This window comes from Trichechus manatus, unplaced genomic scaffold (assembly GCF_000243295.1).
Source record: "Trichechus manatus latirostris isolate Lorelei unplaced genomic scaffold, TriManLat1.0 scaffold00122, whole genome shotgun sequence".
NCBI lineage: Eukaryota > Metazoa > Chordata > Mammalia > Sirenia > Trichechidae > Trichechus > Trichechus manatus.
Window position 1 is genome coordinate 8,587,878 of NW_004444058.1, and position 18,300 is coordinate 8,606,177.

Here is an 18,300-nt window from a genome sequence, read left to right on the forward strand (position 1 = left end):
GTTTAGTAGCATTATTGTTTTAATTTGCAGTTGTCTAATAACCTATGATGTCGAGCATCTTTCATATTTTTATTTGTTATCTATATTATTTTCTTTGGTGAAGTATCTTTTCACATCTTTTGTCCACTTTGTAATTGAGTTTTTTGTTCGTTGACTTTTAGGTGTTCTTTGTATATTTTGAATACCAGTTCTGTATCAGATACGTGTTTTGCAAAGACTTTTTACCGGTTTTTGGCATTTGTTTTTCACTCTTTTTAACAGTGGTTTTTGCAGAGCAGAAGATTTTCATTTTATTGAAGTCCCTTTATCCATTTTTTTTGGTCATGGATCATACGTCAGTGTTATCTGAAAAGTCATTGCCAAACCCAAGGTCACATCGGTTTTCTCCTTTGTTCTCAGAGTTTTACAGTTTTGCATTGACGTTTAGGTTTTTGATCCATTTTAAGTTAATGTTTGTGAATCATGTAAGGTTTGTATTTGTTGTTAGGGGCTGTTGAGTTGGTTCTGACTCGTAGCGACCCTGTAGTGGCAACAGAAGGAAACACTGCCTGGTCCTGCGCCATCCTCACAGTCGTTGCTATGCTTGAGCCCATTGTTGCAGCCACTGTGTCAGTCGATCCCTTTGAGGGTCCTTCTCTTTCGCCTACCCTCTACTTCACCAAGCATAATACCTTTCTGCAAGTCTGTGTCTAGATTACTTTTTTTTTTTCCTGATGTGTGGATCTTCCGTTTTCCCAGCACCATTTATTGAAATCTGTTGAATGGCATTTGGTCCCTTCTCATAGATCAGATGACTGTTTTTGTGTGGTATCTATTTCTGAGCCCTCTCTTCTGTTCCATCGATTTATTTGTGTATTGTTTTGCCAGTACCACAGTATTTTGATTACTGTAGCTTTAGAATTAGTGTAGTGTTAGTGTCCCCACTTTGTTGTTTTTCAGTATTGTGTTGGCTATTCTGAATCTTTGCTCTTTTCATACAAATGTTAGAAAAAGTTTGTTTATATCCACTAAATAATTTGCTAGGTTAACTGGCATTTTAAAGATTGAAGTTTCCTATCTATGAACATGGAATATCTAATTATTTAAATTTTTTTTTTATTTTTTCTATCAGATTTTGTAGTTTTCTTTGTGTGGATCTTTTACACATTTGTTAGGTTCATATTATTTCATTTTTCTTGTTATTGCTGATACAAATAATACTTTGTTTTTACTTTTAAATTGCAATTGTGTTTTATTGGTATGTAGAAAAGCAGTTGACATTTATATTGTAGAGAAATACATGAACTCTTTCAAGTTAAAACAGAGGTTTATTAAGGGTTTAAAACAATTGCAATTGAGGAACTACTTAGCCCAATGAAAATGGAACTAGGTAGTCTGGGGCGGCTTGGTTATACAAGTATTCTTATGGGGTAAAAATAGGAACCAAACCGTAGAGAAGACAATTACAGGAAAGTCAATAAATTTTGTAATAATCGTACTCTGTTACTGATTATTAGTAGTTGTAGTGATTATAGATAGTTTCACAGGATGCTTAGATCATGGTCACAAGAGTCTTACGTTTGTTTCGTTTGTCTTGCAAAAATGCCTTATTGGCAGCAGCACCCAGACAGCACTCTTCCTGAGTACGTGTATTTTGAGGGGTGCAGTTGATCACTTGGTCAAGATCCCTCAGGGCATATGGTTTCACATCCTTGTTTTGACCACTGAGGAAAACCACGTTTTTCTCAAAAATACAGCTGTTAGTCTAGAAGCCAGATTAGAATTAGCACAGTCAGCATATTATGCTTCTGTCTCACTGCACTGAAAGTTTTGTTTTCCTGAGATAGTATAGTAACTTTTTATCCTGCAACTTTGGTATGATGGATTGTTAGTTTCAGGAGTTTTTGTTGATTCTTTGGGATTTTGTACATAGTCATATCATCTGAGAACAAAGTTTTATTTCTTCCTTACCAGTTTGCCTTTTTTTTTCTTGTCAGTGCATTACCTAAGATTTCTGGTACAATATTGAATAGAAATGGTGAGTGGCAACAGTGTTGCTTTGTTTCTGATGTTAGCTGGAAAGGATCTAGTTTCTCACTTCTAATTATACTAGCAGTAGGTTTTCTGTACGTTATCAAGTTGAAGGCATTCCTTTCTTAGTTTGCTGAGAATTTTTATCATGAATGAGTGTTGGATTGTGTCTTTTGATATGTTTATAGGATTTTCGTTTTTGGCCTTTTGATGTGTGATACATTAATTGATTTTCTAATGTTGAATAAGCCTTGCAAACCTAGAGTAAATGCCACTTGGTCATGGTGTATAATAGTTACGCATTGTTGGATTCTATTTCCTAGTATTTTGTTGAGTTTGGTCCTATGTTCATGAAAAATACTGTTCTGTAGTTTTTTTAGTTTTTGTTTATATTGCCTTTTCTCTCCATATGAAAAATTCGTTTAAGTTTTTTAGTCTCTTTTTGTTTTAATGTCATTTTTTACGTATTAACATGTTTCTCTATTTTCAGGGTTTTAGCTTTGATATATTTTTGTGACTTTCCTATCTGGGTTGATATCTAGTTGCTCTGTCCTGTGTTCTAGTCTTGGGTTGTTATCTGATGTTACTGATTTTCTAACCGGAGGACTCCCTTTAGTATTTCTTGTAATTTTGGTTTATTTTTTGCAAGTTCCCTAAACTTCTGTTTAGCTGGAAATGCCCTAATTTTGCCATCATATTTGAGAGACAGTTTTGCTGGATATATAATTCTTGGCTGGCAGTTTTTTTCTTTCAAGACTTCATATATGTCATCCCATTGCCTTCTTGCCTGCATGGTTTTCTGCTGAGTAGTCCGAGCTTATTGTTATTGACTCTCTTTTGTAGATAACTTTTTGTTTATCTCTAGCTGCCCTTAAAATTCTATCTTTGGTTTTTGGAAGTTTGATTAGAATATGTCTTGGTGATTTTCTTTTGGAATCTACCTTAAATGTGGGGTTTGATGAGCATCTTGGCTAGATACCGTCATCTTTCACGATATCAGGGAAGTTTTCTGCCAACAAATTTTTAGCAATTCTCTCTGTATTTTCTTTTATTCTTCCCTGTTCTGGTAGTCCAGTCACTCATAGGTTATTCTTCTTGATAGAATCCCATATAATTCTTAGGGTTTCTTCATTTTTTAAAATCCTTTTATCTGATTTCTCCTCAAATAAGTTGGTGTCAAGTGCTTTATCTTCAGTCTCACTAATTTTGACTGTCATTGCCTTAATTCTGCTCTTCCGATTTTGTATTGAATTGTCTTAATTCTGAAATTTTATTGTTAATTTTCTGGATTTCTGATTGCTGTCTTTCTATGGATTGTTGCAGTCTGTTAAACTTGTGATTATGCTCTTCTCTAATCTTTTTAATTTTCTCTATTATGTGTTCTGCATTTTGCGTAATTTCTTTCGCGATCTCTTGAAAAATTCTGTACATTAATCTTTTGTATTCTGTTTCGGTAATTCCCAGAAATTTTCTTTCTCCAGAAAATTTCTAGGTTCTTTATTTTGGGAGCTTGTTGAAGCCGTTATGGTTTGCCTGTTTATGTGCTTTGATATTGATTGTTGTCTCTGAGCCATCAATTATTTGCCTACTGTGTCTTAGCTTCTTGTTGTTTTGTTTTGGTATGCCCAAATAGGCTGCTCATATGAGTTAGCCCAGTTTCCAGTGCACCTGAAGCTCTAATGTCCTGCCACCAGGTGGTCAGACCTGCCACTGTGTGAGCCCAGGAGTCCACCCACTCCTCCTGTATGGATTCAGCTCAGGTGTCCAGGTAGTTGGCCACCAAGTGTGTGGTGCAGGCTCTCACCTACAGTTCTAGACAGGCATAGGTGACTGGTGTAAGCACAGGCATTTGGCTGCAGCAGGGGGACACAGGCTGAGCAAGGCAAGGGGCTGACAGCCACCCCCAAGTGTCTAGGAGGAAAGCGTGTCCCTGTTCCCTAGAGCGCATAGATGGGTGGGTTTTGCAGCTGGACTGTGAGCACCCAGTACTGTTGGCTTTAACGACTGGGGCGCACCTCTTATTCTTGGGCCCCAGTCGTGGGTGGCTAGGTGGCATGGGTGGAGCCACCAGTCCTCAGGCCCCTGATGTGGGTAGGTGAAGACCCTGCTTAATGGGCAGAGTAGAGTCAAATGTCATGAACTTGCCATTTCATAGCTGAAACAGTTGCTACGTTAGAGTTCAAGTATATACCCTGTTGTACTGTGGTAATGAGGGTGTAAGCTGCTGAAATGGGCCCACACAAGTCTATGCAAGGGGAAGGGCACTCAAAGTCCGTGGATCCCTTATTCCTGTGCCTAGGCAAAGGAGCTGTGCCTACCCTGAATTACTGGCTTAGGGGAGCTGGCAGAGTATTTTTCCCCGTTAATTTCATTCTCCAATGGCAGGAGAATGGCTCAGGGCGCATGACGGGTCCTACTTCTGGCCTAGGGGATTTGGCAGTTGCTGAAGCCAGTCCCGGACCCAGTGCAGAGCAGGAGTGGGGAGGTAGATGGGAGAGAGATGTTTTTGATCCACGCGGTAGGCCAGACGCAAATACTTTTTGGTCAAGCGCTGCTTGTCACTGGTTCTGGATGGCCAAGTAGACTCTCTGCCACTGGGTCTCTCCCAGTGTGGAAAACGCCTCCCGAGCGCCACAGCTTGCCTGCCTCACTACGCATCACGAGCTGATCAAGCCTGAAGGGCTCAGGCTCTCACCAGGTTAGGTCTGGCAACTCCTTGCTGCTTCTGAACCATCTCTCCCCACCCCTTGCCACTCAGTCTGATTCTTCAACTTTGCCTTTGATGTTCAGGGCTTCTAGATTGTCATATATAATCGATTTGCTTGTTTTTTTCGGGTCTTTGTTGTAAGAAGGACTACCGGAAGTGTCTGACTACTCAGCCACCTTGGCCCCGCTGCTTCCTCTGTAGTTTTTCTTTTTGTCTGTTTTTGGTATTTGGGTAGTGTTGACCTCAGAAGTAGTTTGGAAGTATTTCTTTTTCTTCTTTGTGGAAAAGATAGATGAGACTTGGTATACTTTTTTCATTAAATATTCGGTATGGTAGGTTTCAACACTGAACCCATTTGAGTTCAGTGCTTTCTGTTACTTCAGATTTTTACTTATTGCTTTAATTAATAGATATAAGTCTGTTCAGATAATTTATTTCTGTTTTTGTACATTTCGGTAGATTGTGTTTTTCACCTAATTAGTTTATTTTATCTAGGTTATTTGTGGACATAGGTTTATAATAATTTTTTATTATCCTTTTAATGTCTGTGGGATCGATAGTAATACCCCCATTTTTGTTTCTGGTATTAATAATTTGTTATCTTTTATGCTTCGTCTGGCTTGTGGCTTATCAATTTGATTGACCTTTTGAAAACCAGCTTTGGTTTTATTGACTTCATTGATTTCCTGTTTTTGTTAATTTGTTTTCTAATTGCTATGGTTTTTTTTCTGCTTACTTTGGATTTAATTTGCCCTTATTTTTCTAGTTTCCAAAGATGGAAACTCGGATTATTGTTTTAAGATCTTTCTTTTTTGATAGGTGCATTTAGTGCTGTGAATTTTTCTCTAAGCATTGTTTTCTCTGCGTTTCACAATTTTTGATAAGCTGTATTTTAACTTTTCTTAGTTTACTTTCTAATTTTTCTTGAGACTGCTTCTTAGTTGCTTGTTTTGAAATGTGTTTTAATTTTTGGATTTTCCAGCTAATCCTTGTTACTGGTTTCTAGTTTAGATTCGTTATAATCTGAGAGTATAGTTAGGATGATTTGTAATTTTTAAGTTTGTTAAGATATGTTTTTGTGGCCCAGAATGTGGTTCCTCTTGGCGTATGTTCCTTGTGAGCTTGAGAAGAACATATATGCAGCTAATTTTGGATGACATATTCTGTGTCAGTTAGATGTAGTCGATTGATGGTGGTGTTACTTCAACTGAGCTCTTACTGATTTTTTGCCTGAAGGATTACTGATAAAGGAATGTTGAAGTCACTAACTGTAATAGTGGGTTCGTTTATGTCTCTTTGCGGTTGTATTTTTGTCTCATGAAATTTAGTGTTCTGTTCTTAGGCATATAGACATTAAAGATGGTTATGTTTTAGAGAATTCACCGTTTTATCATGTAATGATCCAGTTTATCCCTTATCATTTTCTTGGCTCTGAAGCTTGCTTTGTCTGAAGTTAATGGAGCTATTCCATCTTTATTTTGTGTTTCTTTCCATTTTAAGAAAGGGGTTTCTTAAGTAGACTGCAGTTTATGTCTTTTAATTGGTATATTTAGACCACTGATGTTTAAAATTATTGTTGATTATAAAACCTGCCATTGAGTTGATCCGACTCATAGCTACACTGTAAGATGAAGTAGAACTGCCCCATATGGTTTTCAAAGCTGTAATCTTTATGGAAGCAGACTACCACATTTTTCTCCTGCAGAGCAGCTGCAATATTTTTCATATCGTGCCAGAAACTGGAAGTCTTTATTTGTGGTTTTTATCGTTACTGTTGTTTTTGTATTTTCGTTTTATTTTTTTTATGCTATTGATTTATGCTTTTATTTATCAGTGTCTTAAATTTATATGTTTAGCTTATTTCTAATGACCTTTTCATTTCTAGTAGTAAGCAATGTAATTTTTTTTTTCTGGGCGTGAAAGTCAATGGAGTTCTTTGATTTCTGTACTTCTGTGTTGGGACTTGTTGAAGTTGAACATCTGAAATCCACGTGAGTGTAAAATTGTCTCAGTCTGTTTCTAAGTTTTAAGAGTTGAAAGTGTGATTTTTTTCCTTACCAAGCCAGGTTTCACTATCTGGTGTTTTCAAAAGTGATTATTTTGCTTTTTCTTGCACTAACTCACTGAAGGTAAATAAGTTTGTGTTACTTGCTGCTTATTGTCTTACTGTGCTGCATTCTCTGTAGAACTTATCACCTTGACATCATATCGACTCGATGGCAACAGATTTGGTCTTAGGTTTTTATTTACTGTCCACACCAAAGAATTTACGATCTATGTGTATCCAGATATTTTGTTCACCACTGTATTAACTTTGACCACATGAAGTAGGCTTTGTGTCAGCATTACCTAAATCAATTTCATAAACGAAGGAGCCAGAGGGAAGGGCCTGAAGGGAAGCAGTCTTGCCTGAGATACAGGGCTTTGCCTGAAGGAGCTCCAGGATGTCTGAATCTCCTCCTTAGTATGCAACAGAGCTGTAGATCATCCATGGTGTTATTGCAGAATAACAGCAAAACTGTAAGCATAGGAACAGAAAAGTAGTTTTCAGGAATCTGGACTTCAGAGGCATATTAGTCCTGCATTCTGGCCCTAGGTGAGTAACATTCCAATTTTGTAGCATTGAATATGTGATTTATTGTCTGTAACTTTCCTTAGTTCTGAATTACTTGAGATAATTCTTGCTTAGGAGAATAATTATGAGAGTAAGTAAGCTAGTGTGTCAAGCTTTTTGCTGAACCTTTCGCATATGTACAGTAGTTGTTCAGTAAATGGAATATTTTATTAATGTATTTTAGTAATGAATGTTATGGTTTTTGATGTCTTTAAAATATGTAATCTGGCCCACTGCAATGGAGGAAACTTGAATTTTGGCTGTGGGTCAGATTGTCGTGACACCATCGTATCAGGATTGGTTAGAGATAATCTAGCCCACTTCACTCCCTGCCCTGAGTAGAGGAGCCTTCCTGTTCTATAGCTACTGTGCTTTTCAGCCCAGTAGTAGCATAAAAAATGTAGTGTTGCAGCAGTTTTTGCCATCGCAATATATGGAAGCCAATGGGTTCGTGTTATTTCACACAGACCGGTCTTACAGTCCAAGGGACGCTAGTCGTCAGAGGTTGGGTAGTGATGCTTGTGTTTCTACCAGGAGTTGCAAATGCGAAAATTTTTGGAGTAGAGCCTCTAGAGCTCTGGTATGTAAATCTGTTTCCTAGGATTCACAGGCAATTTAACAGCTAATTTCTCTGCACTTTGGTTAGCTTACTTATGAAATGATTTTTTTTGTACGTATGAGAAAGGATAAAACATTCGCCAGTTCAGCAATAATTTGGTGATATTGATTACATTTATCATGGTTTTTTCAGAGAGAGGGCTCTTCTCTTACGTTAGCCTGTGTTTCTGTGGGTGACTGGTGTATGTTGAGATCGGTCACTAACAAGTGGTGTACAGTAGTATCAAGTCTCAGAAGTTTAATAATTGTGGGGAGATCTGGATTCTCATGTTTTGTGTTTCACCTGAACTGTTTTTTTTTTTTTTTGATACTTTTGGTTGATTCCATGAAGGGAACAGAGAAGATGACAACGCATTTGCTAAATTATTGAAAAACAGGTGACACATATAAAAATGAATAATTCTCAGAATATTCTATTTTCAGCAGGTGGTTTTGTCACCTCCTGATTACTTGGAGTTTTTCCAAGAAAACACAACCTTCTCAGGGGCCTTGGGTTACCAGTTTGTATGGGCATCTGGGCCTCCCATGGATGGTAGTGGCAAAAGGAAAAGTTGCCAGCCCTGCAGTGTTTCCTTGTTGTTAATATCTCATCAGGCTTTCTCCCTGTGGTTCATGTTTTGCTGAGAGTTCTGGTGGGTTTGTGGAAGGATGTAAAATTCATTTTTTCACAAGGAAGTGACGTGAATGTGGAGATAAGACTTTCGTTTGTAGAGCATTTCTCTAATTTTTGCTATGTGTCCTGACTGTTCTAGACCATAAAGATGAAGAATAAGGCTGGAATTGGTCACAGTTAAAGTATGGAGAGAGAAGCTCAGTTCAGTGTGTTTGGAATACTGTTAAGTCTGTAAGACAGGGTGCAGTAAGTGAGGAAGTGAGTGTAGACTATGAAGGGACAAGGCTGTTGGCTAAATCCTAGAGTAGATTTTGGTAGAACATAGAACCTTTTGTTTAATCCCTATGAATTTTCAGTGCCCCCAGACTGTCAGCTTCACCCATCGTTTTGCACACATTGGGGTATGTAGTACCTTGCTGAACCAGAAAATGTGGCATGTTTTAGGACTCAGTGGTCATTGAGGATGTGGCCGTGGACTTTACCCAGGAAGAGTGGGCTTTGCTGGATCTTGCTCAGAGAAAACTCTACATAGATGTGATGTTGGAAACCTTCATAAACCTGGCATCAGTAGGTAAGGATGGTATCATTTTTAAGAAATTATTCATAAGTGTACAAATTTATTCATCGACTTTGCTTCAGTATTTGGAAATGCGTTGTTAAATAGGACAAGCGTGGTTATGTGCCCCTTGGATCTTAAATATCCTGGTTTCCACATAAACATAAAACTGTATTAAACTGACTTTATTTCTTTTGTGCTTAAAGGTGTTGAGGTTAAAAGTGTAGTTAAGTGTGACCATTTGCTTCAGGGATCACATTGGGTCACATAGAAAAGATTTGTGGTCTAGTACCTTGTAAAGAGTTCTGTGTTTATTACAAATTTGACATTATTTTGCTGCAAATAAATTTGCACCTGTTTATCTCCAGAGACTGAGGACCAAAGTATTGCCTCAGTGTCAGGGAAATGTTCATTGCTCTTAACTGTCTTCACTCATATTATGCTTTTCTCCTTGAGCACCACGTCAGCTACATCCATTTGTTCTACTGTGGAAGCAAGAGAAAGTGGTCAGGAGAGTAGAGATAGAATTCATCCAGGGTCACAGTGTTGAGGAAGACTAGGAAGGCAACAATTCTTTGATCCAGCGCTGCATAGAGGAAATTAGATTTGGATAAATCAGAAAAAGTCTTTTGGGTTGAGACTGAACTTCACAGATACCCGAGCTTTTCTGACTTTCATCAGTTCTCTCACAACTGTGTTCATGGAGGGAAGACCTTTCCATTTTTCTGTTACATGTTCATTGAGCATTTCCATATTACATGTGCAGTGTGTCCAGTATCTTTCAACTTTGCTTTCCTAATTACACACTGTCACTGCCACTCAATATTCATTGAAGTGTTTGTTAGTAAATTGCCTCTTGACCATTGACAAAGTCTCGGAACAGCCAAGTGCCTCAAAGTCTGCTCAGAGCTGCCTTTTTCCTCCTAATCATTCCTTTCCTTTTTGTTTCATATTGTAAACCTCAACTTCAATCATTGGGTCAGTTTCTCGAAACCTTAGTGATGGAAAAACGTTTTCCAGTGAACATACAATAGTGCGATTCATGAAGAATGACAGCTGGTCCTCCGTGTTAGGAGACATCTATGAATTGCATGGCATTGAAGACAAGCATAATGACCAGGGGAGTTATTTGAGGTGAGTGCCATTCACACAAGAGAGAGCAGTGCCTCAGTAGAAAGTCTGAAGGAGTCGTGACATTAAAATATAAATATGTGAACTGTCTCTAAATTGTGTTCAGAAATTTTTCACAATAGGGTATTTTCATAAATGTGAGTCACGTATTGAATATTTAAAGTATATTTTACTTACAGATGATTATCAGAAAGTTTGATATTTTGAAAAAATCTGTGACAGTAATGGTAGCATTTGTGCTACATTTAAATTTTGAGACATGATATAATTGAAGACAAAAACATACATGTTTATTGTGTTTGGTAATTGTGAAATGGTAACAAATTTATTTCTAACAGCATATTTCCTGTTTTTAACAGAAGGCATATGGTAGAGAAGTTCCATGAAAATAATGAAGGTAATCATTGTGGAAAATTAAGTCAGCTGCCAAAGCTTACTGTGTTCAAAAGAACTCCTACTGAGGTAAATCCTGAGTGCCTTGAATGTGGAAGAGCCTTCATAGATCATTCATCACATAGGCATTGTATCAGATCTGGATGCAAAAATACTTGTCAGTGTAAGAAATGTGGAGAAGCCTGCAGTTGTCCTTACCTCAGCGCTCCTGTGAATAATCTTAGTAGAGAGAAACCTTATGAATGTAACCAATGTGGGGGAGATTTCTGTAGCGTCCCATCTTTCCAGACACATGTGAGAGGTCAAAAGGGTGAGTATAAAGAATATTGGAGAATCTGTCCCTCATCACTCACTTTACATAAAAAAGTTCATAATGGAGATAAGCCTTATGAGTGTAAGGAATGTGGCAAAGCTTTTCGTCATTCCTCAGCCCTCATTACGCATATAAGAACTCACAGTGGAGAGAAACCTTATGAATGCAAGGAATGTGGAAAAGCCTTTAGTGACCCTTCATCTCTCACTACACATGTAAGAATTCACAGTGGAGAGAGGCCTTATGAATGTAAGGAATGTGGGAAAGCCTTTACTAATTCCTCAGCCCTCACCAGACATATGAGAACTCACAGTGGAGAGAGACCTTATGAATGTAAGGAATGTGGGAAAGCCTTTAGTGATTCTTCATCCCTCACTGCACATATAAGAATTCACAGTGGAGAGAGGCCTTATGAATGTAAGGAATGTGGGAAAGCTTTTAGTATTTCTTCATCCCTCACTACACATATAAGAACTCACAGTGGAGAGAGGCCTTACGAATGTAAGGAATGCGGGAAAGCCTTTAGTGGTTCCTCAGCTTTCACTACACATATAAGAACTCACAGTGGAGAGAGGCCTTATGAATGTAAGGAATGTGGGAAAGTCTTTAGTCAGTCCTCATCTCTTATTACACATATAAGAACTCACAGTGGAGAGAGGCCTTACGAATGTAAGGAATGTGGGAAAGTCTTTAGTAATTCCTCAGCCCTCACTACCCATATAAGAATTCACACTGGAGAGAAGCCTTACGAATGTGAGGAATGTGGAAAAGCCTTTAGTCATTTCTCAAATCTCACTAAACATATAAGAACTCATAGTGGAGAGAGGCCTTATGGATGTATGGAATGTGGGAAACTATTTAGTCGTTCCTCACACCTTATTAGACATATAAGAACTCACAGTGGAGAGAGGCCTTATGAATGTAAGGAATGTGCGAAAGCCTTTACTGATTCCTCATCCCTTACTCGACATACAAGAGTTCACAGTGGAGTGAGGCCTTATGAATGGAAGGAACGTGGAAAAGCTTTTATTCACGCCTCAGTCCTTAATGAACATCATTAACCTCACAGTGGAGAGACTTTTTGGTTGTAAGGAATGTGGGAAAACCGTTCCTCATACTTCCTATGTCACAACACAAAAGAAGTCATAGCGGAGGAAACTATGAATGTAAGTAATGTGGAAAAGTTTTTAGTCATTGCTCTTCTTTCTGTAGACATATAACTTAAAGTGGAGAGTATCTTTCATGGATGTAAGAAATGTGGTAAAGTCTTCAGGTATTTTTCATCCTTTGGAGCATGTAAGTAGGTATACCAGAGAGAAGCAATATAATTTTAAATAATATTGGATAGCATTCATCTATCATCTTTGCCCAAATCTGAAAGTAGATACATGGTACAGAAACCATGTAATTGTAAGGGTGGTAAAATTTTTGGTTTTCTTCCCATAGTTTTAAAGACAGTCAAATTCACAATCATGGAAAAACCAAAAAAACCAAACCAGTTGTTGAGCCCATTTTGACTCATGGCGACTCTATAGGACAGAGTAGAACAGCCTTATAGGGTTTCCAAGGAACGACTGTTGGATTTGAACTGCAGACCTTTGATTTAGCAGCTGAGCTCTTAACCACTGCAACCATGGAAAAACCTCCCTTTATTCACCCAGCTGAACTTGAGAGAAGTCACACTGGGGAGATCATGTGAATATAAGGTACTTGGGAACATCTGTATGTTGTTTTCTCTTCTTAGACAACATGTGAGATATTGCACTGCAGATTGATCTTATGAATGTTAAGGATAAGGGAAGTCTTCAGCGTCCCTCCTCCCTCAATACCTCAAACACTGAAGAGACTGTGACTGTAAGCATTGTGTGAAAACCATTAATCACATTATTTTCCTTTTTGTGCCCAAGGAAATTGATAAGAGCGGAGGCATCTTAACAAAGTTACAAATGTGTAATTTAACACTGCCTTATCCACAGGGGCATTAATTTCCAGTTTATATTTTCAGATGTACACATTAAGGTGAAAATATCTTTCTTAAATTGACTTCCAATTCTGTGGCATGAATTTTGATAAGTACAGTTTGCATTTTGTTTATATAAAAATTATCTTCATTAGAAAGTCTCATAAACATTGGTGTTTCGAAATATTTTCTATGATCAATTGTCAAGTTTTGATATTTTATTGGTATATAAAGTAGTACTCATTGTAGAAAACGTATTTTAACTGAGAAGCGTATGGAAAAGCAAAAATCACTAGAATTTTACCACTCGGGTATTTTTTGAGATTTCCTTGTGTGCAAAGTAATGGTATTGACAGAATTACTGTATGTTTATAGTTGTAGTGGACGTTTTGCATCGCATCTAATTGTCTCAACTGCTGTCATTATTCCTGGATTACTGATGAGGAAATGGCACAGAAAGTTTTAACTGTAATTCCCACCATCTCACAGAAGGGCCCTACTCTCAAATGGCAGTGAGAGTAGCAGGGTTTGCATGGAAGGCCAGCTCATTCTGGGGCCCAAGGGAATGAAATGACACTAAGGGCACCAAAAAATTGGACTTCATGAAAATTAAAAACTTCTGTGTCTCAATAGACATTATCTAGAAATTGAAAAAACAGCTGCCAGAATGAGATAAAATATTTGCAGATCATGTATGTGATAAGTAATATTATCTAAAGTTTTATAGCTCAACAGCTAAGACAAACTACCTAATTTAAAAGTGGACAAAGGACCACAACATGGATAAACCTGAAAAGTTTTATACTAAATGAAGAAAGTTGGACACAAAAGGCCACATGGTGTATGATTGCATTTATATGGAAAATTTAAAGTAGGCAAATCCATAGACAGGAAGCGGGTTGGTGGTCGCCTGGAACGGGAGGGAGGGAAGAATGGAAAGTACCTGCTTTCTGGATACAGAGTCACCTTTTGGGGGTGACGAAAATGATTTGGAACTAGATAGAGGTGATGGCTGCCCAATATATTTAATGTATTAAATACCATGAGATTCACTTTAATATGTTTTTTTGTTACATGAATTACACTAATAAAAACAACTTATAACAAGGCTAAAAACACCAGGGCAAAAGAACATTTCATTGATAAGAGTCAAAGGAGGGGCCTCCTGTGCTGTGCACTGAAGAACAGTAGCTCTCTTTTCCAGGGCACTGCAGGTGCAGGGCCTCTGCTAAGCCAACTGCACTCATGTTGCTTCCAGGCCTGTAGAGCCCCTGCAGGGAGATTGGCCCAGGGGCTCATGGTCAGGAGACATGATACCTGCTGTTGAAGGAGGTCACGAAGGTACAAAAGCCCAAGCACAGGGCCAGCAGTGGGTGCAGAAAAGGGCCTAGGCTCAGGGCAGCTGCCTTCCTTAGCCGTCTGTGGGGCCTGGTGCCAAGATGACCACCTGCAGATTCCATGGATCTGAAAGGTAAGTGGGCGAGTGGGTGTGTGTCCCATGGGAGTCATCAGAGTTTTATGACTGGACCTTGGCATCCATTCTACCTACCAAACGTCCCCGGCGGTGGTGGTGGTGGCAGCGGCACTGAGGCTACCCAGGGGATGGATGGGACCACCTGCGTTCTTGGAGGGTGCCACCTGGTGGGTTCAGAACCACACACAGGAATGGCAGCGAGGGGAGCCCAAGAAAGGAATTGGGAGGCAGAGGGGGCAACTAGCCCAGCTGGGGGTAGGGAGTTCTGTGGGGAGGAGGGCTTCCCTGTCCAGGAAGGAAGCAGTTGGGGAATAGGACTTTGGACACCTGAGTGTAAGTCAAGCACACCCGTAATTGTGGAGCATCTGAACCGTGGTGTCCACATGTCAGGGCGATACTGCACAGGGCTCGGATGTGGCTGGACAGATGGGGGGCATCCCGGAATGCTGGTGTGTACATCCAGATCTCAGGCCCATCCAGGGACAGGATGAGGGGCTGTTACTGCTAGGAATGATTCTCGGCATGGAAGTAACGCGTAGCGCATAAAGAAGAATGACAACCCAGTTTGGGAGGGGGGACACACTAGGGGCCAAAGCCCCACACTTGAGAAGGCTCCAAGCCTTGCAGAAGCTCCGTTTCCTTCCTGGTTCTGTCTCCTGTCCAACTTCACCTAGGCTGCTTCGTGCAGGCCGTTGCCTTGCTCACCAGGGTCACTGCAGCCCTAAAGGATCTCCTGGTCCTGCGTTGGGCTTTGCTCACCCATGCCTCAGGGATCTAGGAGCTTTAGAGCATGAAACTCCGCCCCATCACCCCCTGCTTTGTGACTTCCCTGCTTCCCAGGCGGCCGCCTCTCCTCCAGCTCCCTGCTCCAGCAGCGACTGGACCAGGTTAGCTCTAGCTCCACCCTTCGTTGCCCAGTCGGCCCTACCTCAGGTGACGATTATCAATAACTGGTGCCTGATTTGGGCTGGCAGACCAAGGGGACACCAGCGCAGTCTCGGTGGCCTACACATCCTCAGGCGTTTACCATCAAACTATGAACAGGGAAGCTCGGGGCGTGACAGGAGACAGGTGCCATCCTTGTGCCGGGAGCCGCTAGCTTCTCCCCAGGTACTTTAGGAACTGGGTCAGGAATTTAGCCCACACCCCCGTTCAGGGACTTCAGCCTGTGCCTCTCCCCACGGTGTTTCACCCCTCAGACGCAGAGCTTCAGGCCAAGTCTCCATTCTCAGCTCTCGCCCTGCCCCACCTATAAGGGGGAGTTGGGGACTCCCGGTGACCTGCTGCCGCTGCAGGTTCCCATCCAGACCTGGAGAACACCCAGACCCGTGAGCAGGGCGCCCGAGTCCCTGGCCTATCCGGGCCCAACCACACTCGAACCCCTTCAGATTCAGCTTGTGTCTGAAACGGCACCTTTCATTTCCTGCCCATGCTGCTGTGAGGACAGGTCTCCCACATTTAAATGGGGCTTCTGGATGGTGTGGGGGTGAGGCTGGAGGGCTCCAAGTGGACCCGATTTCTGCTGAGAACTCTGGGATGCTCTGCAGTGTAGTCGAAAAAGATCACGCTATGATTCCATGCATCCTGAACTCAAAATAACCTGGACAAGGATGGGGCTGAATTGGACATTTATCCTGTGATGAAAGAACGTTCCAAGCAAATTAATTGTATCAGCAGTTTACACAGAGTTGGATCCTGTAACAGTCCTCAGTAGACACACTGAGGGGTAATGAAGGGCCCCGGTCTGTTTATTCAAGCAGATCTGTGCACACACTGCTTGTCAACACGTTTTCAGCCTGACTTATTTCCTAGTGAAAAGTAACAAGGTGACGCGGGGTTACTGCAAGACCAGGGTGACCTTTCCAGGCCTCCATATCCTCTCCTCTGGCTAGAGGATGACAGAACTCCCCATGCGCACTGTGGCCTCCTTGGGTACTCCTACCCCTGAGGGAGGTTAAAAGTGAAGCATATGTCACAGAACTGACACTTGGAAGGCCCCCAGAAAATAGAGCACAGGTTTTGGGCCCAGACTGCCCATGACTATGATTAGACTACTTAACGTCCCTGAGCCTCAGTTTTTTCATCCGTAAAATGGGGATGTGGATACTGGCTTCACAGGATGGTGAAGAATCACATGAGATTCCGAATGTGAAGTGTCTACCACGAGACGGGGGGCCCCGCCCTTTCCCCATGCCCTACTCCAGGAAGCGCAGACCTCACACTCTGAACTGGAACCTGGAGCTGAGCCCAGCACCACACTGTCATGTAACAGTGTGCCCACAGCTGGTGCCACTGCCCTAAGAACACAACATTCTCTGCTGGGGGCTTTTAAAAGGAACAGCACTTACTGGAAATAACGTATTGAAAATAAGCTTTGAGTCAAATGTCCTACGGGAGGGCACAAGCCCTTTCAGCTAGATACAGACCAAATACCTCTGGAAGAAGTCCCCCGAGGAGCAACGCTGACCTCTCTCCTGTGGTGAATGAACGGGTGACGCTCCTAGGAGAGCTGTAGCAACGGGCTCTGGCTCAGCTCTGTCATTCTCACTGTCAGGGCCTTGAGTGCTCTTCCCAGCATTATCTGGTGAATCGAGAGCGTGGCTGGGCTCTGGGGACAGAGAAAGCTATCAGTAGTTCGCCTGGAGCGACCGCCTGATGCCCAGATCCAAGGCCACGTGCTCCTCCCATTCCCCACTTCGCCCCAACCCCCTCGCAGGCCTGGCAGGTGTCAGAAGGATGAGGTCTGGCAGAAATAACACTCCTGGCCTGCGACCTTTTTCTCACTTTGCCTTTGTGGTTCCCCCTCTCACCCACCCTCTCCTCAGAGCCCGGATGTCTATGTCCGATTTCTCCTGGGCAATTCCACCTGGGTATCTACATAGAGCACCTCCTCCTGCTGAGGCGGCTTCTCCAGTCACACCACCGCCCCTCTGCCTGTGTCAGCACCTGGGTTCGTCCTTGCCCCCCTTCTCCATGCCCCCGCCCCACCTGGAACATAATTTATCTCTTGAGTCTGTCCCTTTAGCTCCAGCCCCACTGCTGACACCCTGGTTTGATCCTCGCTGATCTCTGCCTGGGCCAGCACATCAGCTTCAGGCAGGCTCCTTGTCACCTGTCACTCCCTGTCTTCATCCCCTTGGCAACCAGGATGACCTTCGCCAAATACAGATGTGATTTGCCACACCCTGCCCCCTCACCACCACTGCCCTCACAGCCTGCTCCTCCTTCCCCACACTCTCTCTGAGGTCCCCACCCACCTGGTGCTCTGGTCACGACGAAGTTCTGCTGCTTCTGGCCCCTGTGCCACTGCTCATGCTGGTTCCTGGGCCTGGAGCCCCTTCCTCATCCCTTACCCACGGCCTGGCCACTTTATCTCGTCAAGCAAAACCTGTTACCGCACTGTCCCTAAGGAGATCTCTAGTGTCTCTGGCTTGGAGTTTTCTTCCTCTCCCTTCATTGAGAGCCCCCAGCAGGCACTGCTCGTGCATCCATCCTCGGCTGCAGCACAGCCTTCCAGGCAGAATGTGGGCTCTTCAGGCCATGCCCAGCTGGACTTTCCATCTCTCCACAACTGCAAGGCACACACAGCCATTTCTGCAGTGTGTGCCATCACCCGGCTGCCAGCCACCCTTGGGTCTGCGCCCTGCAGGCCCAGCTTCATGAAGCCCTTCAACACTAAAACCATCCCTCAGAGTCCGAGGACAGAATGGCTCAGCCTGGACAGCAGGCAGGTCCAACATGAAGCCATTGGCAGGGGGAGGGGCATATTCGTTCTTGGTGCCTTGATTGGTGACCAAGCACTGGAGGAAACCAGTCTCCTATGGGCAGGACCCCAGTGTGGAGGCCAGGCCACCCACTAGCTCCATGCTGGGCTCTCCAGTCACTATTGTCTCAGGTTCTGCCCTGGCTGA

General features: G+C 42.1%; 1 protein-coding gene across 3 annotated transcripts in view; it reads left to right on the forward strand.

Moving 5' to 3' along the window:
- LOC111822046 (zinc finger protein OZF-like) overlaps positions 1 to 14,259 on the forward strand; it is a 39,588-nt gene extending 25,329 nt beyond the window's left edge. For 2 of the 3 annotated variants that reach the window (XM_023738780.1, XM_023738781.1), the window contains exons 3-5: positions 9,007 to 9,133; positions 10,102 to 10,252; positions 10,609 to 14,258. In XM_023738780.1, coding sequence (XP_023594548.1) covers positions 9,007 to 9,133; positions 10,102 to 10,252; positions 10,609 to 12,016 — 1,686 coding nt within the window. In that variant the 3' untranslated portion in view covers positions 12,017 to 14,258. Of the gene's footprint in view, positions 1 to 6,640; positions 9,134 to 10,101; positions 10,253 to 10,608 lie in introns of all 3 variants that reach the window. The other variant, XM_023738782.1, reaches the window with a different exon arrangement.
- Positions 14,260 to 18,300: the final 4,041 nt, after the last annotated feature.